Source organism: Rhineura floridana, chromosome 1 (genome assembly GCF_030035675.1).
Source record: "Rhineura floridana isolate rRhiFlo1 chromosome 1, rRhiFlo1.hap2, whole genome shotgun sequence".
In the NCBI taxonomy this organism is placed as follows: domain Eukaryota; kingdom Metazoa; phylum Chordata; class Lepidosauria; order Squamata; family Rhineuridae; genus Rhineura; species Rhineura floridana.
Window position 1 is genome coordinate 224,381,048 of NC_084480.1, and position 23,183 is coordinate 224,404,230.

At 38.7% G+C, this 23,183-nt stretch overlaps 1 protein-coding gene across 6 annotated transcripts in view; it reads left to right on the forward strand.

Annotated features, from left to right (window-relative positions):
- MBP (myelin basic protein) overlaps window positions 1-19,375 on the forward strand; it is a 206,753-nt gene extending 187,378 nt beyond the window's left edge. For 2 of the 6 annotated variants that reach the window (XM_061594145.1, XM_061594154.1), the window contains 5 exons: window positions 170-280; window positions 3,826-3,861; window positions 5,312-5,344; window positions 8,014-8,136; window positions 17,740-19,374. In XM_061594145.1, the coding sequence (XP_061450129.1) occupies window positions 170-280; window positions 3,826-3,861; window positions 5,312-5,344; window positions 8,014-8,136; window positions 17,740-17,796 (360 nt within the window). In that variant the 3' untranslated portion in view covers window positions 17,797-19,374. Of the gene's footprint in view, window positions 1-169; window positions 281-3,825; window positions 3,862-5,311; window positions 5,345-8,013; window positions 8,137-9,519; window positions 9,612-17,739 lie in introns of those variants that run through there. The other 4 variants (XM_061594191.1, XM_061594161.1, XM_061594171.1 and 1 more) reach the window with 3 other exon arrangements.
- Window positions 19,376-23,183: the final 3,808 nt, after the last annotated feature.

Sequence of the window (23,183 nt, forward strand, 5' to 3'; positions counted from 1 at the left end):
ATTGTTGGTAGAGGGTCTTCTCATGTTCTTCTGTACCCAATGTTTGCTTCCATCTCCATCGCCTCTCCTTTAAGATTGAAGAATCTTATGTTTGATCATTCCACATGGGAGCATGCATTCCCTTCAGACTGCATGCCAATCTAGAAGCATATCCTCTCCTGTGTTTCAGGACTATCACCATGCTGCCAGAGCTAGCCATGTAAGTTCCCTGCCTCATCCGAGATCTCAGCATGGACGGTATGTGGATGACAACCCAGTAGTCCACTTCTTCAAGAACATTGTAAGTCTCCATTTCATCTTGGTAATTTTTGACTAAAAAACTCTTTATTTTTTATTTTTTTAAAGAAAAATCCACATACATACACACACACACACACACACACAGCTAGCCATTGCCCCAAGGTAAATTATTTTGTAAAACAGAGTGCAGACAAAACAATATTTTGTGTACCTATCAAAGGTAAGAGGATGGTCATTCGAAGCCACTCCTCTGATCTACAACTCCATATGCATTTTGATAAACTCACACATCTCCTGTGTCTGGAGCCTGCCATCAGGGCTGACCCAAAGCATTTTGCTGCCTAAGGCAAAGGACAAGATGGTGCCCCCCTCCCAATTATATGTACAGCAGTCAGCCGGAATATACTTCAACACTGCTAACAGGACATCATCACCACACTCTGAGGGCAGCAGACTATCTTAAGGGGAAGAGACAGCTGTCCTTCAACACTCCCCAGCCTCTGCCACTTGAGGCAGCTACCTCACTCTGCCTAATAGTAATGCCAGCCCTGCCATCCATAACTGTATTTATTATTTATTTATTGGATTTATTAGTTGCTCATCTGGCTGGTTATCCAGCCACTCTGGGCGACGTACAAAATAGACATACAAATACATTAGACATTAAAAATCTAAAAACAATGATAATAAAATCTAGCCCATATAGACTTAAAGAGAATGTGTGGAATGCTCCCCTACACTGAAATGAAAAGCCAGTTCTTGTTGGAGGGGTTGGGGAGGGTGAGACTATCTGTGAATGTTGGAGTTTCTGCAGCAAATCCCTGTATTGGACCCAACAATGTGATTGCAAGGGTACTATCCTACGTGTAGTTACTTGGGAATAAGTTCCACTGAACTCATACATACTTCTGAATAGACATTCATAGGATCAGACTATAAACCATCCAATGTCAGTCACAGGTCTTCAAATACTTACTCAGGGCCATCCATACCTAACCGCAAAATCCATGTTTTCCATATTTGGTTGGTGGCCTAGAGATCCATACATGGCCTGTTTATAGTCGGATTATTGTGAAAACCCAATTATCAAGCATCCATATGTGTGGGCTTTTTTTGTTGTTGTCTAAATTGCTCTAGCACTGGCCACTCCACTAAGTTCCTGCCTTTTCAGTGATTGGTCCATAACGGTAGTTTGCTTTTCGCATGCTTTTTCAGAAGAGCACGGACATTAATGTGATTGATTATCAATACAGGAAAGCATATTGTTTTTTCAGTGGTTTTTTCTAATGCGGATTTGTGAATGCGAAAATCCATATTAGCTTGCAACATCATATGGATGACGGTGTATTAATGAGGACACAAAGCAATAACATTGCAGATTATACAGTTGTATGGATCGGCCTTCAAGTTTGCAACCTTTTTCTGTGTCTGCCTTCACTGAAGGAAACTCCCTTAAAAGAATCTAAGAATCTAGTTTTTGCTTCTATGGGCATTGAAGTTTAATGTTCTCCTCTTAGCTGCCTGGGTTGGGTCTATAAAGTGAACTCTAGCCTAAAAAAAGTTGAAGTCACATGCCAAAAAAAACAAACTGAGGGTGGGGGGTTATCTGTGAATCCAGCTTTTATTACCTGTTTGAGCACTATTACTTCAGAGGCAGAAGAGGGTTTTCCTCAGTTTTAATAGTTTCAACATGGAAATGCTCAGAAAACCCAACAACCCAGGCTCACTAATTAGCTACTCGCTAATTTTTGATAAATTTGTGAAATAGCTCAGAAATTAGCGCTGAGCCAAAGTATCTGGCCCAAACTTTTTTGTTACTTTTAGGGAGTGGAATGAAAACAATCACTGATTAATCTGGTGGTGTGGGGATATTTAGAAACTTTTGGATGGGGTGGGCCTATGTTTAAAAACAAGCCCTTGCTTGTTTTTGTAGCAGAAAAAAAAAGTTTGCTGTGGTTTCAAATGTCATTTTTGCTGCCCTCAGTAGCCCGGATCTGCTCTGTGTAATTTTGGATGAAATGCTCCTGGAGAACTCAGTGTCATGGCAAGGCATTACAGCTGCCCCGTTGGCCATAAAGGAAAGGAAAGACAGAGATGCTGAATCATAGGGATAAAGAATTCTAACTATATCACTGGTAATATTCACTAGACACACAGCATAGCTGACATAAATATTTATAGAAATAACCTCAACCTTGATATAGGATGAAATGAATTGTGGCTTGCTTCCTGTGTAGCATACACTGCCAAGTAACTGGGAAATAAACCCTGTTCAAAACACTGAACTGTAAAAAAAGAAAGAAATGGAAATTTAACAAAGCCTAGTAAGTGTTGAGGGAGTCCCTCGCCTGTCAGACAGTATTTAATTTGAGATAGTTCAGTTATTACGAAGAGGGTCACCCCCTTCCCCTTCTCTAATAAACCACTTCCAGTTTGTTTTAGTCTTGTAGAGATTTGTAAAAGACTCACTCTTACAAGCCAAGCCCAGCTACTACATAAGCAGAGGATTTATCTGAAAGTTTTCTTTTAATAATAGCCTGATTCCCACCCTGAGCCTCTGAAAAACAGAGGGACAGAAATTCAAAATAAAAGAATGTCGGGGTAGGAACAAACCTGAGATAGCGCATTGCATGTTTGACTTAGGCTGCAATCTTTACCCCACTTACCTGAGAGTTAGCCCCACTGCATTCAATAAAACTTACTTCTCAATAGACATGGTTAGAATTGTGTTATTAAAAAGGAACTGGGCACTACTGGAGACGCACAGTGACTACTGAAAGCAACAGCTTTTCATTTCCTCTGCTTCACTTCATTGGCTTCACTTCACTTCACTACTTGTGGGCACAGGGAAACTCAAAAGGCCTATATACAGCATACTCAAGTATGCCATGCTTTCTGCCCCACCCCCAACATCAGGTCATCTTAGAGGTGTTCACACATTACATTCAATGAGTGTGCAATCTGTGCACCTGTGTACCCAAATAGTCAAACTGTAAACTTGTGGAGCAATTCATATGTCATGTTCAACAAGTGTACCTGTGTGCACACTTTCACACCAACATTTATTCCTGTGTTCAGCGTAACATGAAAACAAACCTCTTCTTTTTAACAACCACACATTGTGCATGCTTGTCTGCATAGGAAGGCCAACTTGGGAGCATCTTCTCATACACAGGGACTCTATGCGATCTTAACACCCACACAAGCAAGTGTCCCAATCACACAGAATCCCTACACAGGTTCGCACATTGGCGATCCTATACAGACAACTATGCTCAACATGTAGTTATTTTTTTAAAAAATAAGACCTTTCATTGTGGGCAGGACTAAAAGTGCAGCAGAAATATTTTAAAAATCTTTAGGGAAAAAACATGGTGGCAGTGGGGAACAGTCCAATGAGGACTGAGCATGCTAAATGGGTACATAATGCTTGCTGATTGTTTGGGTGGGGGTGGGGGAATGGAAAACCATTGGAAGGAAAAATCAAATAAAGTGTTCTGGAGGAAGCCTGAGCACTCTGTATTGCAACATTTTGTTGCAATCCCACTTTCCCCCCTCACTTTTCAACTTTGTGTTGCTTTTCAGGTGTCACCCAGGACAACTCCTCCACTGCAGGCAAAGGTAAGTGTGAAAATGTGACATTAATTCATATTATGGGTCATCTACTTGTGGTAAACCAAAGACTGAAAGTCAAGCCCCCTTATGTAGAATTACTTATATAGAATGACTTCTCCTAGAATGCTACTAAGTCATGCAAAGAGCAACATACATACTGTGGAAAGTACTATCTTAAAGCAGCGACACACCTTATTAGGAACATAGAAATCTAGCTCAGTATTTGTCTGCGCTGACTGACAGTGACTATTCAGGATTTCAGACAGGGATTTCTCCCAGCCTTACCTGGAGATGCTGGGGATTGAGCTTGGGACCTTCTGGTGGCAAAGCTGATGTTCTACAACTGAGCTATGGCCCTTCCCCATGATGGTCCAGTGGCATTTCATTTCCTCACTGTGGCTTACTCTGGCCCCAGACAAAAAGCAAGACACTGCTCCAATGCCACCTATTAGTACAGTCTCCATCAACACTCCTGCCCCTCTGTGTTTTGCCCATGTTACTTTGTATCCCCAGGCTGGTGCTATACTGTATCTCCTATGCACCTCTCCTGCCCTTCAAGTCTCTACCCTCCTTCTAGGGTTGGCAGCATTGCACACCTAAGTAGACTCTGGTCTGAACTGGAAGTGACTGTGTGCACCCTCTGCATATTGGCTCTTCCTTGCAAGTCCTTACTTTGGCACTTGACATCGTAGCTTAGTTGTCCACTTTAGAACGGATGCTGACTACATTTGAACACTTGAGCTATTCGCTATGGGCAGTTTAAAAATGAAATAAAATAAATAAATAAATAAATAAACACACATGCCTCCTGGGTTCTCCACTGTCACAAAAAGGATCATGTAAAATTTAGGACAAGAATCTTAATAATGCTATGTTATGCACACACTGGGAATAAAGGCCAATCCTCCAGATAATTTCCAGTACCTGATAGAGGCCATTTGTATGTACAATTGCCAATTATGGTGCCTTATTTTAAGAGGCATTGCTAAATCTGCAATGCTCCAAACATCCTAAGTCAGTGCCTCTTATTCCACTACATGTTATGCCAGGCAGTAAAATATAAGGAACTGCACAGAGCAAATCAGATGACTGGTCCATCTAGAGCAGTACTGTGAAATTTTGACTGGAAAGCTGCTCTTGAACCAGCTCTCAAGCAAAGGCTGTTCCAAATCCTGGCACCTAAAACTATCCAAGACCGATTTTGTAGCATCATGGTGAAAAGCATGCACTTTATGACAGAGGGTCACTCGAGTTCGATACGTGCTGTGCAACTGCTCTTGAGTTTTAAACTCCTTTAAACTCCTGTTTCAAAACCACAACCCAAATATTATTTAAACGTTAATCCTAGTTAACAGAGAAAGCCTCTTTCACTGATTATTCTTCCCTTGTGCACCTTCAGTGGCTTTAACTTCCATGGTTGTCACCATGTCACTGTTTCTTTTTCTTACATGTGCAGGGGAGAGGATTATCCTTTTCCAGATTTAGCTGGGTAGGTGATGACCATGCTTTCACTTGCAGCCATTTTGCTTTCCCCGAGGCCCAAATAGCATCTGTTTTCTCTGTTTTGTCTTTCTAGCTGCTGCAGAACCCTGACGTTCATGTTTTTGACTATGGCTTGCTTGCTTTATTCCTCATGGCTCCCAAGCAGTTTCTTTTATGTCCATGGTTTTGTTGCTTGCTTTTATCCAGAAGCCTGTCAAGCTTACAGTATAATTAAAATTCTATTTGCCTGAACACAGAGTCAAACTGCACTGCATTGCAAATCTCTTTCCTTTAAGGCAACTGAAAGGTTTCACAGATCTGTGTGCATCTGTGGGGAGGTGATGGTGAGATAAAAACAAAGGATAGCTTGAAAGAATGAATTGCACACAACTCCAGTTTTGTTTGGCACCATGAATATGGTAAACTGCAGAATCCAGTATCTACATTTTGAATCCCATTATATGACAAGAGGAACAATGTCATTTATTGACACATCCATTCTTCAGCAATTGTATTTACAAAAGGAAACAGACGGAAAAGATGGACATGGTAACTTTTGTTCTTCACTGTAGGCTGAATTATATGAATACCCGCTATGCAGAACACCACTGAGTTGGATTAACTATTAGACTGAGGAGTAGGCAGGGTGAAAATTTCATTCCCATTCTGGTGTGCAGGGAGGAGGAGCTCGTGTGTGTGTGTGCGTGCATATATGAAAGTATGTGTGTTAAGTGTATGTGTGTGTGTTAAATGTGTATAGTATTCATGTGCCAAGGATGTATGACTGTGTGCATGTCTGGCCTGCCCACTGTTGTATGTTATGTAGTCCTTGGGCTGGAAAAGGTTCCTCACCAGGCCTGTAATGCAAACAAACACTGAAGAGCTTATTCTACTGAAAAGTCTGTTATTCTGGAAAACTAATTTTCTCCAGTGAGAAGATCTTTCCCATGAACTTAGCTTTGTTCCTTTTAAACACCTGAGTTCAGAACAAACAGAATAATTCTTAGAATTAATTATACCTGTATCATTCATTGATAATGGAAAGGAGTGAATGCAGAGATCCTGGGAAAATTCAAGGCTGGACAAAACTCTGCTTCCCAGTGGATAGCTTTTACTTCTACCATCAACTAGAACTGCTGAATTCTTCTTTAAAAAAAGATATATTAAAATCCCAGACTCATGATCCAAAGAGGTCTAGATTATGTAGTCAGGACTAAGGAGGAAAAGGACTGTCAGTGGTGGGTCATGCACAACCACAAACATTTTTTAAACTCAATTTTAAGCACCTGAGACAATAGGTAAGAAGATAGCATTTAGCCAGGAGAAGACTATCAAATGCTTAGAATTGTTCTGCACCCAGATTAGGCATAAAAGACCAGGAGCTGTACTCCTATTATGTTCCTTTGTTCATTGTCTTTTGTTTATGTAAATATAAATATTTATGGCTTTTCTTCCTTACATTCACATTGAGCCATTACAATTGTTCAGTGGCTGAAATTATAGCTGCCACCATCAGATTCCACAATTGTCAAATGGTACTAGAATAAATTTGCTTTAAAACTACAAAATTATGTCCTGAAATGCTTCCATCATCAAAAAACCGCCCAGAGAGCTTCGGCTATGGGGCGGTATATAAATGTAATAAATAAATAAATAAATTGGACATGTTGCTAGGCCATAAAAGATCTTTTCCCACTGCTTTATAGTTTTAGTGAAATGCCTGAATGGCCTTAGTTCATATTAGGCAGCAGCAAAGGTCTGGCAATCTCGGCAACTGATGAAGTGTGCATGGATACTGAGTCTTTTATCCTTTAAAATGGTTGTTGTGTACAAGACTAATTAGAATGGTTTATCACTTTGGCAAGAACTGCATTTCTGCAAAAGATATAGTCAACTTACATTGAAGTGTGTTTGTTGAGACAGTTTTCCCAAACTTGGAATGGGCACTGCATACCAATGCTGGGAAAAAAGCTTTTAAATGAAAATACCACTTCCCAGTTGTCAAGCAAAATGCTGTTTGAAAGATCCTGCTAGAACTACCAGTTCTCTTCAGACAGTTATGCAGTTACCTTAACAATGTTTCCTCATTTTTAACAATGCTTTTCAAAAAGTGGATAATATTGACATGTAAGTATTTGCTCCACAGTATACCTTTTTCCCTTTATTACCCTGAATAATATCCAGGAAAAAACATTTTCAAAGGGTTAAATGCATTAAGGATGAAACACATTTATTTTACTAGTACCTCCTTCCACTGTTGTAATATTTACCCTATGACAGCTGTTATCACTTAATAGCCTGAATGCATGAAACAGCTTATATCAGTTACCACATTATTAGTCATCATGGATCATTATCACCTCAGGCAATTTCCGAACAATGAAAGCCGAAGAATGCAGTAAGATACATTTTACATGTTGGCTGTCATTTCAATGAAGTGAACTCACTTTCAGCTATCCTGCCTACATATGTTACTGTCCTCTTAAGTATACATTTTATTGCTACCAATTGGGTTATTTTCTTTCATCACTGGTTATTTGGTGGAAATCCCTCGCCTGCCTGTCTCTGTTCTTTCATGCACTTGGCTAATGTAATAGCATTCTCACCCCAGTTTTCCTAAGCTATTCCACTGTATTCCAATGACAAACCAAGGTATTTGCAATTTCTTTTTTGCAGGGTGGTGAAACTCACAAGCCTGGATATGGAAGTGGCAAATTCTATGAGCATAAATATGCTCATAAGGGACACAAGGGATACCACCATGATGGCCAGGGCACACTGTCTAAAATCTTTAAACTGGTAAAGTAAAATATAAATATAAGCGCAAACTGTGAGAGAAAAGGGAAAAGCTATTCCCTAGAAATCACTAAATATTGCATTCATTTGATATATAATTTTACCATAGATTTAAGGGAAATAGCTTTAAACAACTGCTTGTGAAAGAAGACTGGTGGGTCTAGAGAACAACTGGGCATGTGGACACTGGATAATAACATAGCCCAGCATTCGCTAGGCTGAGGCAAGAATCTCTGTTCTAATCTATACACATCATATGTAATCCAGATGATGTGGTCTCACAAGCCTAGATCCAAGTGGGCAACATACTGTAAACACCTGCCCAGTCTTTATGTTTCATTTGGAGAGGCACTATGAAGGGTGCCACATAATGTTTTCCTTGCTTCTACAATCAACAGGGCATTTAGTGTGTCTGCACCTAGTTTATGGAACTCCTTACTTGTTAATATTAAGCAACCACCATTAGTACTTTGTTTCAAATGCCTTCTTAAGGGTCTTTTGTTCACAAAAGACTTTTCTGACATATAGTTCAACCATCAGTTATTGTGCCTCATTGTCCAGATGTCGACTATTTTTATGTTTTTTAAGGGATGTGTTACGTTCACCTCCTAACAGGGGTGTAGTCATCCAGGATGTTGGGATATCTTGGACCCCTTACATTTTGGGGAGCCAGGTTCCAGCAGAGTCCTATGTCTCCAGCATCCTACTAGCCAATCAGCATGAAAGGGGAGTGTGTCAACCAGAAGAGAAGAGTCTTCTAACATGCTTCCTTGTCCTTTCTGCCTGACTGGAGCCAATCAGAGTGAGAGGAGGCCAGTCAGCCACTAAGAAGGCTCTTCTCAGTAGTTAACACACTTCCCTTTCATGCTGATTAGCTTCTAGAGATGTCTGTTGTTGTGGGAGAAGGCGTTAACAGGGATCTCATTCTCAACCCAGCAGCAAATAAAGGGGGGTGGGGAGGATGTGTGTTTTATTCCAGCCCAAAGCCAGGAGTAGGGGAGGAGAAGGAAAAGAGATTTAAAAAATACTTTCAGAGGAGGAGAAAGTGCATGTGTCTGCATGTGTTATGGAGTTTCAGCTTTTAATGGTGGTGTGTGTGTGTGTGTGTGTGTGTGTGTGTGTGTGTGTGATGCATGGTAAGGTGAAACACAAATGAATATGCCTAAGAATGTGCATGTTGTACAGCCAACACCAGAGTTTAGGATCAGGAATTTCCATGCTTATGTTTCCTCATAAAACTCATAAGCTTTGCCCAAATGTAGTTACTCTGAGTCGTAGTATGGTAGCCAAGAAGGGAAATTCAGCAAAGAAAGTTCCTTACCTTACAGCATAATAAAGATGATGATGAAAAACTGCCTGAATGGGCTAAAACCTCTCTTTTTCTAGGTATGTTTCAAAGGAAGAGGAGGTGACACAAGGAGATAGGAGAAGGGGTGGAAAATCCCTTCCTACATTCTAGAAGGTGGCAAAGTTTGAAGGGTTACAAATTCCAATGCAAAATGAGTACCCTGCTTAGACAGTATGAATTCCTTTATTTAGGAAAAACAGGCTTTATCTTAACCCAGCAGCAAAAAAGCCCCCACCCAAGAAAGAGAGGGGGTAGCCTATGAACACAGCAGTTTTTGCTTTTCTTTTTGAAAAGTTTGTGCTTTTCTTTATTGCTGTAGGGCTTTCTGAGTTAGTTAGGTAGGCCTCAATGAGTGTCAACTGGAAGCAAGTCTTTATTAGTTCCTACTTCAAAAAGCCAAGGCAAGTTGTGGAGAGTGAGAATTCTGTAACTGAAGAAGAGACACTGAATCCTGATGATGGCATCCCATCTACATCAGTGGTTCCCAAACTTTTTTTCCTCACAGACCACTTGAAAATTGCTGATGGTCTTGGCAGACCACTTAATGGTTTTTTTCTGCCTGTTGTAGATATTGTAATCTGCTGTGACAGATGCTATATGGTTTTTAATAGTATTTTTATTCTTTATATGGTATTTTATTGCATTATAATTGCATTCCATAGAATTCAAGTTGTAATGCAATAAAATACAATATAAGAAATAAAAGAAGCAATAAAATACAATTAAAATACAATATGAATATTAAATGTGGACATACTACAAACCACCTGAACGAAGCTTGCGGACCACTAGTGGTTCATGGACCACAGGCTGGAAACCCCTGATCTACATCATCAAGCAGGACATAAACATGTAGACACTGAATTCAGTAATTCAAACAATATATCTGGCAGTTAGAAAGGACAATCAAATGATGACAGTGAAAGAGAAGCAAAAAGTAGTATTCAAGCCTGGTCGGATGGTTCTATAATCTTAGAAGTTTGTATAATCAGAGAAGAGGGTGTGGGTGTGGGGGACCCTGCACTTCTGAATTTGCCATTACATTACTATCTCCCAAACACATTGGGTGCATCCAATGTATCACAAAGTAACTCATTCTGTCAGTACAAGGATGTACATTTGCACAATGGAAATATTCACATAATGCAGGTGTAAATTTGGCCACTTTAGTAAGACTAAACATAGTATTCTTTAACAATTCATAACATTTTTATGCTCTGCAAAGTCACATATAAACTATTCAGCATCCTTTCCTTTTCAACAAAAGATTCCAAATATTTCTTACTCCACTCCCCTTTCCAAAAATTATTCAAAACAAAACAAGATACAAGAGTGGATGTATACTTTAGCCAGCAGGGATTTTTCACATTCCACCATGTTAAATTGAAAATACCCCCGAGGCCATTCTGCTGCTTCCCATAAGCACGTTTCAAAACAAAATATTACGAAACTTATAGTCCTGAACTCAGAAACACTTGCTTAACAACCCTCTAAATTTTCATGGAGATACACAAAACACTCAGACAGAATCCAAAGTTCAAAGCATAAGAGAGAAAAAATCAAGACCCCTGTTGGACTTTTTTCTGTCAGTGTGGTCTCATAATTTGTTGAAATTAATTACAAATGTTCACAGAATATCTGTAATCCTATTACTGACCTTGCCCCATATTCTGACCTTCATCTTCTGCAGTTTAAAGTTTAAAAAATGCATGGCTGATTTTTAATTAATTTAAGAAATTTAACATTGAAGTCTATGATAGCGCAGGCATGCTCTGTAAGAACCAGCTGTCAGCGTTCTAAAAGCCAGATTCACAGCTGTTTTTTTTTTCATTTTAAACAGTCATGGCTTCCCGCAAAGAATACTGGGAAATGTAGTTTGTGAAGGGTGTTGAGAATTGTTAGGAGGCTCATATTCCCTTGACAGAGCTCCAGTGGCCAGAACAGTTTAACAGTCAGCCCCTCTTCCCAGAGAATTCTGGGGACTGTAGTTCTTTGAGGGGAATAGGGTGCCTCCTAGAAACTCTCAGCACCCTTCACAAAACTACACTTCCCAGGATCCTTTGGGGGGGAGCCATGACTATTTAAAATGGAATAAAGGTCTGGTGTGTATGTGGCCAGAGACAGTTTTGGTTTAAGTTTGGGTGGAACACTACTCTTCATGCTGTAGAATAAAACAGTGGGGGAAACCTCCCAAAATGATAACACAATTAACAATGTTTTTCTTTTGGAAACAAAAGGGGCTTTCCCTCTGCCCAGTGTCCACCCACCCAATCTCCTCCCCTCCCTCCCCCTGCCCCTCTCCCAGGTCAGTTTCACCTATCCAAACATGATTGCATGGGAGTAAATTTTATTGAACTCAATAAGCATGCAAATAATCAAACCTACCCTACCCTCCTCCTCCCTCCTCTCCCTCCTCTCCCCCTCTCTCTTCCCCCTCTTCACCATTCACCATATGCTCAGAGGTACATGTTACCAAATTCTTCCAAACTACACAGGAAGTAGATTGGACAGTGAAAGACCAACCCAAATTGTGTTTGCAATTTTACAAATTTATAGGGCTGTACAATATCTCAGAGAAGAGGTCAGGTCTCCTGCTCCCCTGGTGCATTCACTATAGCTGCCCAATTTCCCTGCTTTTTACAATTTGATTGAAATATCTGTGGACTATAGGTACGTTCTCAAACTGCAAGGTTTTTTTGTGTATTAGTGAATATAGTTAAGGTTACGCTGTGTTATGGTTTAGTTCTGCGCCACACTGCAAATCAGGGAGGAAAGTAAAATTGGATGGTGTTAAAAGAGGATTCAGTTTTCATGTGAGTTGATATGAAAAACATGCACATGCATTTGGCTTCATCCATACGAACATGAATACGACCTGTCTCTTTATTAGTATCCCTGAATGCTTTGTTCCTGCTTCATTCTTGCTAAAGTAAGTAGATGAAATTTATCCTGCTAGATTGTTGCCTTTTATAATTCTGTTGTAATATTCCATTGCAAAAATATCAAACTCATTGCAAAATAGACCACAGCACTATTTGTAGAAAAGTCTTACCTCCATTCCTAGTTGTGTAACAGCTATGCTTGGCACCTCTACACTGTAACTGTTGATAGTTGTAGTCATTGTAGTGGTGGCATATCTTGATCCAGCTCATACAGACGTTTGATGCTTGAAACTGCAATATTGCTCTGGGAATGTTTTTCAAGGTTTAGTAACACATATGACCATTCGATTTTCACCTTAATAATTTCCACTAACAGAACAAGCTGCTTACCTCTAGCTGTAGTTCTCTAATGAGGTTCTGTGCAAGGGCACAGAGACTGCAAATAACCAGTATTGCATGACAATTAGGCAAATAGGGAAAAAGAGGGAGAAAGAAAATAATAATACTAAGTGTAAACAGAAATTATTATGAAGTTAAATTAAATAAGAAAAATGTGTTTTGGTGCAAGGCAAGTCACTTAGTATGCATGAGTTAAAGCCAGCCTGCATTTATAGTAACATCTTAATGACTTTTTTCCATTAACCAATGCATCTGGCTGTTTTGTGCATCTGTATTTGTTTTGATGGGCTATCTCTGAAATTGTCATGGTCACGTTTCTACTAATTCTGGGGGTAAGTGAATACCTACATATTTCCAGTAATTCAATATTTCAAATTCTAATATAGCATGTGGAAGTATTTCACTGTAATAAACAGGTCCCACTTTACAGTACATATGTAAAACTATCAAACCACATTATCATCATCCATTGTTTTAAAGGGGATCTTTTATATGCTCTCATACATTTAAATATGATTGAAGAAAGTTTTGTTTTCATGCAGCTTCAATGTTCTGTGCAGATACATATTTTTAAAAGCCTAGTTTGAATTTGGTCATTAGATTTGTAAGCCATTAGAGTTGACCATTAGATTAGGCCTTCATTTTCTCCTAATAGATGTTTATTATGACTTCACTCAGTGTTTCCATAAACTGGACATTTTCCACATTATCCTTCATAAACATCTGAAAAATGGACATTCATCATGTGCATGTTAATGTATAACATGCTCTGGGGACAGCATGATAATGTATAACTTATTTATATATTATCGAACATTTTCCTTAGTGTGGCTTCTTAAAACAGAGCTAATTAAAGGCAAGTTTAATGAATTTAAAATGTCTGCATTAAAGTAGAACTCACCAATTTATAGAATAGAATTAATTGTCCATTAAATATAATTATAATGCTTCAACTATTTTGATTTATGAAACTAAGAAATAGTGTGGCTCAGTAGCAGTTGCAATTACAAATGAGCGGGGAAATATTGAAAGGAGATAATGCAATGTTTACTGGCTTGATCATCAAAAGGTAGCTATTGAACCAACACTGGAAAGGGCTAAAAACCATCTAGTGAAATCCTACAAAGAATGACAAAAATGAGTAGGAAAAATGGTGAGAAGAGGTGTAAAAGAAGACCTAGGATAATCCGAAGAAAAGAATCCTCAGTACTATGGAAGTTAAGTCCAACCATCTAATGCCCGATGGTCCCTAAGAAGGTTCATGGTGGTTATAGCTACCCTGTATATCATTTTGAACCCCTGGTCTTCTGCCTTGTTTATAGACTTGATAGAACCATTAGAAGAATAAAGGGGGGCTGTAAGGATCTGCTAATTTTAAATATCCCAAATCAAAACAAAATGAATGGCATGGTTGAATTTGGGAGATGTTTGAAAAGCAAACATTCTTTCTTGATTACTGGAAATACTGTTGTATTTGCATTCACAACAGCATAACTATTATAATATTACATCTAGTTGTGCAGCTCATTAGCACTGCACACATGCCCAGGAAAACAAAAAGTCTTTGCCAGGCACTAAATGGTGACAAAGTTGATGCCAGGGAAGAGCATTATTTAAACAGGAAGAACAGAGTTCAATCACACTGTCACCCATATATAGCTTGGTTTAGTTTTAGTGACCTTGGTTTCTCTGATCTCTTCGACAGCACTAAGAATAAATCAGAGCTTGGCAAAGTTACTTTTTTTGAACTACAACCCATCGGCCCAATACAATGGCCATGCTGGCTGGGGCTGATGGGAGTTGTAGTTTTAAAAAGTAACTTTTCCAAGCTCTGAAATAAATCCTTTCAAAATAATATTCTAGTGACTAGAGTCCATTAAACAATTATTTATTTTTACAGAAGATGCTAACAGGTTTTGCTTGCCTGTAATTCCATTTGAATATACTTTAAAATTTGATTATAAAAATAGAATTCTCTAAAGGAATGCTTTATTTGAAAATGCAGTAATGATAAATGAATGAAATCTAGAACAGAGCATTAAGAAACCGTAGAGCAAAATCAAATTCAGTAATAGCCAAAAAAAACCCTTTCAGTTTAAAAACGTACATAAAGCCAACAGATATTTCTATCAAAGTTTAAAAAGCAGGGAAATTGGGCAGCTGTAGTGAATGCACCAGGGGAGCAGGAGACCTGACCTCCTCTCTGAGGTATTCTACTGCCCTACAAATTTGTCAAAATGCAAACCCAATTTGGGTTGGTCTTTTTCAGTCCAATCCACTTTCTTTGTAGCCTGGAAGAATTTGGTAACATGTGCCTCTGAGCATATGGTGAGTGGTGACAACACCTGCCAGCTCCAAAGATGGAGAATTATATTTTTGTATGTTTGTTGCTGTTCTTACTTTGTTTCTTTCCCGTGTTACTACTGTTTCTACAGAGAATATAGCCTAGAAATTTACATTTCTCTCATTATTCATCCTAGATATCTATGTCAAATTTATTTTTATTAATTTCAAAGCCTTTTAATTGGTCAATGTCATATGATGGTAAAGACAGCCTTTTGTGTTTCAAACTGGAGGTTATGCTCTATTTATATTTTGTCTGCATTAACAGTTGAATCTGAAACTGCAGTTTGATGTAAAATCAGACGGATTACAATATGTTGCTACTTAAGCAATGAGTCTAGCTGTTGGAAGAAACAAACTTGTCCTGCCCAAGATGCATGTTTTCAGCCTGCTATGCTTAAAGTACTCCACTTAAGGAAAGGTGGGCATGATCAATTACAAACATAGAGCACACCTAGCATTTTGCTAGAATATATTTCCCCTCCCACTGTTTTATCTTATGCAAACTCAGAAGCTCCTCATGTCCCTTGGAAACTATTCTGCAGAACAGTCAGTGCCATTATTCCACAATTGTTTTTGGAGCTCTTTTTTAGTGTTGCAAAATGTTGCTGTACTTCACATATTCACAGAAACAGAAGCAAAAGAGAATGATTTACTATAGGAAACTTCCCTAAAATTGCAAAGTAAATCAAGCATACTTAAAGTGACTGTCTGAACTACATCAGCTGTCTTAATAATGGTGCTTCCTCCCTGCTAAAACAAGATCAGCATAGCACATGTCTTGTTTCTGTTATTTGGACTGATTGCAGGTGTTGCCACTACTCACCATATGCTCAGAGGCACACGTTACCAAATTTTTCCAAGCTACACAGGTAGTGGATTGGACTGTGAAAGACCAACCCAAATTGGGTTTGCATTTTGACAGATTTGTAGGGCAGTCCAATATCTCAGAGAGGAGGTCATTTCTCCTGCTCCCCTGGTGCATTCATTATAGGTGCCCAATTTCCCTGCTTTTTAAAGTTTGATAGAAATATCTGTTGGCTACAGGTATGTTCTTAAACTGCAAAGGGTTTTTTTGCCTATTAGTGCATTTCTCTGCTTTTTAATCCAGGAGGTAAGAAATGGGATCCTGTGCAAATTTGCTGAGAATGGATTGATCATTTGCATGCTTATTGAGTTCAATGGGAATTAAACCCCTGCAATCATGCTTACGATAGGTGAAACTGACCATGGGGGATGGGGAGGGGATGAGGAAGATGCACAGGGGGGAGGAGGGGAAGGGGACAAGGAGTGCAGGTTCAATCATTTGCATGCTTATTGAGTTCAGTGTGATTTACTCCTGTAGAATCATGCTTAGGGTAGGCGAAACTGACTTGGGGGAGTGGTGGAGAAGTAAAGAGAAAGGGTGGGAAGGGGAGAGGGAAGGGAGGAGATTGGGTGGGTGGGTGCTGAGCAGAGGGAAAGCCTCTTTCCTTTCCAAAAGGAGAACTTTGTGGACAGTAACATTGTTTTGCAGGGGTTTCCCCATCTTTTTATTCTACAGTAGGCGCATGTAATCTCCCATCCAAATTTAAACCAAAGGTGTCCATGGCCACATCCACACCAGACCTTTATTTCACTTTAGTCAGTCATGGCTTCCTCCAAAGAATCCTAGGAAGTGTAGTTTGTGAAGGGTGCTGAGTGTTGCTAGCAGACATCCTATTCTCCTCACAGAGCTACAGTCCCCAAAGAGGGGTTGACTGTTAAACCACTCTGGCCACTGGAGCTCTGTCAGGGGAATACAAATCTCCTAACAACTCTCAGCACACTTCACAAACTACACTTCCCAGGATCCTTTAGACATGACTGTCTAAAGTGAAATAAAGGTCTGGCATGGTTGTGGCCCCCTGATTAGCCAAGCCAAACAGCTGTGAATCTGGCTTTTAGAATACTGACAGCTGGTTCTGAGCATGCCCGATATTATAATACACTTCAATGTTAAATTTCTTAAACTAATTAAAAATCAGCAAACTGCAGAAGATAAAGGTCAGAGTATGGGGCAAGGTCAGTAATAGGATTACAGATACTCTGTGAACATGGCTGATTTTTAATTAATTTCAATAAATTATGAGACCACTGTCAGAAAAAAGTCAGACAAGGTTCTGGAGTTTTTTTTCCTCTTGTTTTACACTTTGAACTCTGGATTCTCTCTGACTGTTGTGTGTATCACCATGGAAATGTAGAGGGTTGTTAACCAAGCGTTTCTGAGTTCAGGACTATAAGTTTTGTAAGGTTTTGTTTTGGAATGAGCTTACGGAAAGCAGCAGAATGGCCTGGGGGTATTTTCAATTTAACATTGCAGAATGAGAAAAATCAATGCTGGCTATAGTATAAAACCACTCTCATGGCTGTATAATAAGCGCTGCTAATGTATGCCTTCCATTAGTTTCAAAGAGTCTTGCTGAGGATTCCAACAAAAAGGTCCATCTGAATGAACAAGGATTGGACAGCAGCTATATATGATGGATGTTCTTGTAGTCAAGGGCAACAATCTGGACTGATTTATACCCGAGGTCAAATGGAATTGCACTCTTATACTGTCTATCTGAGTAGTAGGTTCATTTTAATCGCATTCATTTTTTTTCCTTTCCAAAGGGAGGCTCTGGTTCCCGACCTGGCTCCCGGTCCGGCTCTCCCATTGCTAGGCGCTGAAGCTCTAAGATGTCACCGAAGGGCTACACTCTCTGCTTCATAACATAGCTGCCTTGAAGGTTTAATAACAAACTGCAGAATTCCCTAGATAGAAACACAATCTATTTATTAATGCCCCGAGTTGTGCATGCAGTAGACGTATACAAAATTGTATTGGCCAATTGCTGACCAACAGTTGAATAAATGCAAAACAAAAAAAACCCAGCTCCCAAATTTGCAATGTAGCTTTTACTTGTCAGCATTACTTTAGAGAAAGTAACAGAGTTCCCCATATTATTCATTGTTCTTCAAGGTGTTTCCAAAGAATATACAACATTAAGTCCCTTTCAGATTTCTTTTTCACTAAATTTTAAGTAACAACATATTGTCCACAGTAACACTGCCATTAATGAGCTTTTGAGAACTCTGCTGTAAACAAACAAAATAATAAAAACGTGCAGAAGTTGTAAGGACTGTTTATCCAAATGTTTTATTATTTGGCTTTGATTTATTATGATTTCATTTTTTCAGTATTCCTTTCTCTCACAACTTATTTTATTTTTCTAACTGGATTAGGCAGTCATGGAAAGGTATATCAAACTGGGAGTTCAAGGTATGTTGAGATGTGGGAGAAGGCAGCTGTTACTGTTTTAATGAGACCGAGCAATGGCAGTAAGGGCTTATATGCATCCTACTAGTGCATGACCAAATGCTCGTCACACCCAACATATTAGTAATTACTAGTGGCTGGGAGAGAGAAAAGAGGATATCAAACCTGAATTAGACTAGTTTTACTGCAGAAAATGTGGGATAATCCCAAAGAAAGAAAACCTAGCTTTAGACATGTGAACAGTGGATGTCCCTGCAGCTCCACACAGGCACTTGCTGCAAAGTTCTTTTGCAGCTAAAAAGAAAAAAGAGTCTAATTTCTAAATGACAGAAAGCCCTTTGGTGAGGAAGTTTCAGATAGTATCTGCACACTTAAAGTCAGCATTTCTAGGTGCCTTGTTAGCGCAGCGGAGTTAAACACCAGAGCAAACTACTCTGTTGGATTCTAGATATTAAAAACTAATGAACTAGGAATAGGTGCTAACATATATACTAAGGAATAACATGTGGAAATGGGTCTACCCAACTACATGGAGAAAGATGCTCTTCTGAATTGCACTGTTTTATAATATTCAACTTATTCTGTCTCTAAGCGACCTTTCTTTACTTATGCAATGTTTTCTTTGTGTTATATGTTGTAGACACTATATTTAAGACTAAGTCAGCACCTTCCTTCAGCTAAGCTAATGTATATCAGGAGTTATCAGTGTTAATGCCAACTGACATATAGTGGATGTTGTTGTTGTTAATGATAGATCACTTTAATCTACCATAGATTTCAAGCAACATTCTTAATATGCAGCAATGAAAGATGAGAGGGTAGAAAAACACAGAAACTAGACAAAGCAGAATACCAAAATTGTTAAGCACACACAAACACACATTACATCTTATTTCAAAACATTGTTGGCTATGTGTATTTTTCTATGTGTAGCCTCATCCAATTGTGTATTCCACGACATAATAGTGAGTTTCATTTAAGTGTATTGTTCTTAAATGTGTGTGAATACAACTCCTAAAAATAAAATTAAAAAATCAATATTGAAATAAAATACTCAACATTTAATGAAATTTGGAGGATTAATTTTTTAAGGGTTTATACCAGGGATTTAAGGTAACTCATACAAACCAATAAACCAGATGGCTGAAGTGAATTAAGTTTCAAAACTACACACACTATGTCTGAATTAGATGAATTAGAACATTCTGCAAACTCTTAGAAAGGAACTGAAAGATGCAAGTTGGAGGAAATGCTTTTCTTCCCATCATTGCTTGCTGTGGAAATGTTTGCACCACTTTGAAGGAAAACCACCTATCCTGCTCATAATTATATTAAAGACCTTTAAAATGCAAGGGGTGCCATCAAATGAAATATTGTAATCAACATGTGTCAGGATGAATCATTTGTATATATTTTTCTTCTTCCAGAATCTGGGCCTTTAAACAAAGTGGTCAAATCTAGCTAGCACGCAGAACAGAAGTTTACTTTTTTTTCTAAAACATCAAGAGGAAAGTACTCGTTCTTATCAACAATATCAGGGGACTGATCAGTTCTTGCCCTCCAGCTTCTATTCACAAAAGATCCCCTATAGCTCTTAAAGCCCACTTACTCTCACTGTGACATGGCCTATTTCTTATTTAGATAATAAAACCTCTGTGAGTTGTAACACAGCAGACTGCAGGTGGATGCCCACGTAACGGATTGCTACTTCATACATACTCTCACATGCAAACCCTCCATTCACATAGAAAACAAGAAGTCAGGGACATGCTAGTTTATGTGATATATGGATATGGACTGCCTTCAAGTCGATTCCGACTTATGGCGACCCTATGAATAGGGTTTTCATGGAAGAGGTATTCAGAGGGGGGTTACCATTGCCTTCCTCTGAGGCTGAGAGGCAGTGACTGGCCCAAAGTCACCCAGTGAGCTTCATGGCTGTGTGGGGATTTGAACCCACCTTTTGTCCAAGGCACAAGGTAGTTACATGGCTATTCTTCTCTCAGTTTTTCATCTCAACCACCTATGAGGTAAGTGAAGCTGAGAGGCAGTCACTGGCTCAAGGTCATCCAGTGGGTAGGGATTTGAACACTGGTCTCACAGGTCATAGTCTGGCACTCTCACCACTACACCACACCAGCTTACACTACACCAGTCATAAAAGTATACCTGAAAAGGAGGTGACCAACTCTTTGGTGTTTCATTGCTTATTTGGCCTCTGATTGGTTTAATCTGATCTTTCTCTTGATAGGTTGCATACACTCAGTCATCCCAACACCTCCTGCTCCCCACAAACCTTCTGTCACACACGCAAACCAAGAAATCTAACACAGGGCTACAGCATGAACTATAAGTATTTTTCCACACAAGTACACTCTCTAACAAAGTATGCAATGCTTACCACCTCTCAGAATATCTACACTCGGGGCAACAATGACTTTGAATGCTATCAAACTTTAATCCATATGGACCAATTGGTATAAGTACTGAGCGCATTCCACATATTTCAGTCACACAGTGACAACTGCAAACTTCATGTAAAGTGTCACAGCTCAACCTTTGATCAGTTACATTCCAAGCTAGTTTATAAAACATCCAGTGCCTGCATCCCTATATATATAAAAAATCTGTTCCACAATATTGCTGTATGCAAGGGAATACCAAAACAAGGGTCAGTATTCAATTTGTTGTTTTAGTCATAAGTTGCTTGTGCTTACTATTTGTTTTTAAAAAGTACTTTTAGCTCTTTGTACATTAAGCCACTTTGCAATCTAAAGAACTACACATATGTCCTCATATTATTCTTCATTTCTGCTCACATACTACTTGTAAAGACTATGTCTTTCTTAAAAGCATTTAATTCTAAAACCACACATCTTTCCCATGGACTGTATATTCTCATGATGTAAATTCAATTAAAAGGCATTCAAGAGTGGAACTATATTACACAAAGAAATCAAGATAGTATCGAAAGTCCTGACATCTAATACATATAAAATCTTGGTTGCTGACATAGGAAGACATACATTAGAATTAAAACTGTAGTGTGAAAGGTAAATTGGAATTGAAATAGACAGGGAAGCGTGGGTAATACAATGGAATAAGCCACCACACTGAACACAGCTATGCACAGAGAATTGTCTCTGAAAACCATATATCAGTGGTATCTGACACCTAGAAAAATAGCATTGATGAATCCAGGCACATCTTCAACATGCTGGAGGGGGTGTCAAGGAAGCGGCACGTATATACATACGTGATGGGAGTGTCAAAAAATGTGCAGATTTTGGACAACTGTGATTACGGAGATTGAACAGATAACCCAACAAAAAAATCACACTGACACCACTATTAGCAATATTGAATTAATTTCTGAATGAGAATCTTGATATTAAAAATAAGAAGCTGGTAAGTTTTTTGTTGGTACAAGCAAGGATTACTATTGTATGATTTCTGAAAGACCTTAAAGGAGCAAATATAGATTCTTGATATAAAACAGTTTGGGATATAGCTGTACTTGAAAAACTAACAGATAATTTAAAAAGAGCAAGAAGACAAAGTAAAGGGACTAATTTCCTTTCAGTGTGGTATGATTTTATTAATTACATAAATTTACAAAATACAAGGATTCCCCTGCCAATGTCATACACATGGATATGGTAATATTATTAAATGGTCCACCAAATGAAAAGATAGGAATGATATTCAACAATCCTGCAAGAAAGAAAAAGATAGGGAACAGTATTAATGTATGAATGAAAATTGTGTTAATTTATTATGGATAATCAAAATGTAATCTTCATAAGCAATATTATTATGATCCACATAATGTATTGTTTTGTGTTATTTTGTTGGTTATGTTTATTTTGAAAATTAATAACAATTAAATAAAAAGTAAAAGGAGAAGGTCAAATTATTCCTCTCCCTGAAATAGGACAAAATGGGATGCATAGTGGTTAAGAACTTTGGGACTTTTAATGGGTATAAAAGATATTAACCAGACATAACCACGTGGCACTGCTGCTTTGGAAATTTCAATGAAGTAAGGATTTAGAGAAAGATTTGTAGTGAAAGTGTGGCGCCCTGCTGGATCAGACTAAAGGCCCATCTAGTCCAGCATCCTGTTTTCACAGTGACCAGCCAGAGATGTCCACAAGCAGGACCTGAGTGCAACAGTACTCTCCCCACTTGTGAATACCACCAACTGATACACAGAAACATACTGCCTTTCACAGTAGTGGTAGAATGTAGCCATGATGGCTAGCAGACAGATTGGTTCTTCGTCAAACTTTTTAAAAAGTCAATATTTTTAAAGCTCAAAAGGCCTGGGAAGTCACTAAAATAAAACTTAAAAGAGGTCACTCGAGGAGCATGAAATTTATTTCTGAGATTATAAAAACTTTGAGAAATGCACATCAATGGGACTCTCACAGAAAAACTGTCAGGAAACCTTATAAAATGGTGCAGGATACAACATAGAAGACTGAGGCTGAAAGGAGGGACTAGCAAAAATCAACGACTTCTGCGCTAGTATGAGCAGAAGGTGATTCCTTTCATGTAAGAAACATTTTACATCCCAGCCATCATCACCGCATATCCCAGATCCAGATCAGAAAAAACAATGATTTTGTGATCTCCCATTCTTTCAACAGAGTTATCAGGAAGTGACTTTTTATAACTTTTTATAACTTTAAAAGCAAAAGAGACCACTAGGTCATTTATCTGACAGCTGCCCTGCATCTTTTACTACTTTATATAAAGGAAAAATATGGAAGCATTTATAAATCTGGCAGACAAC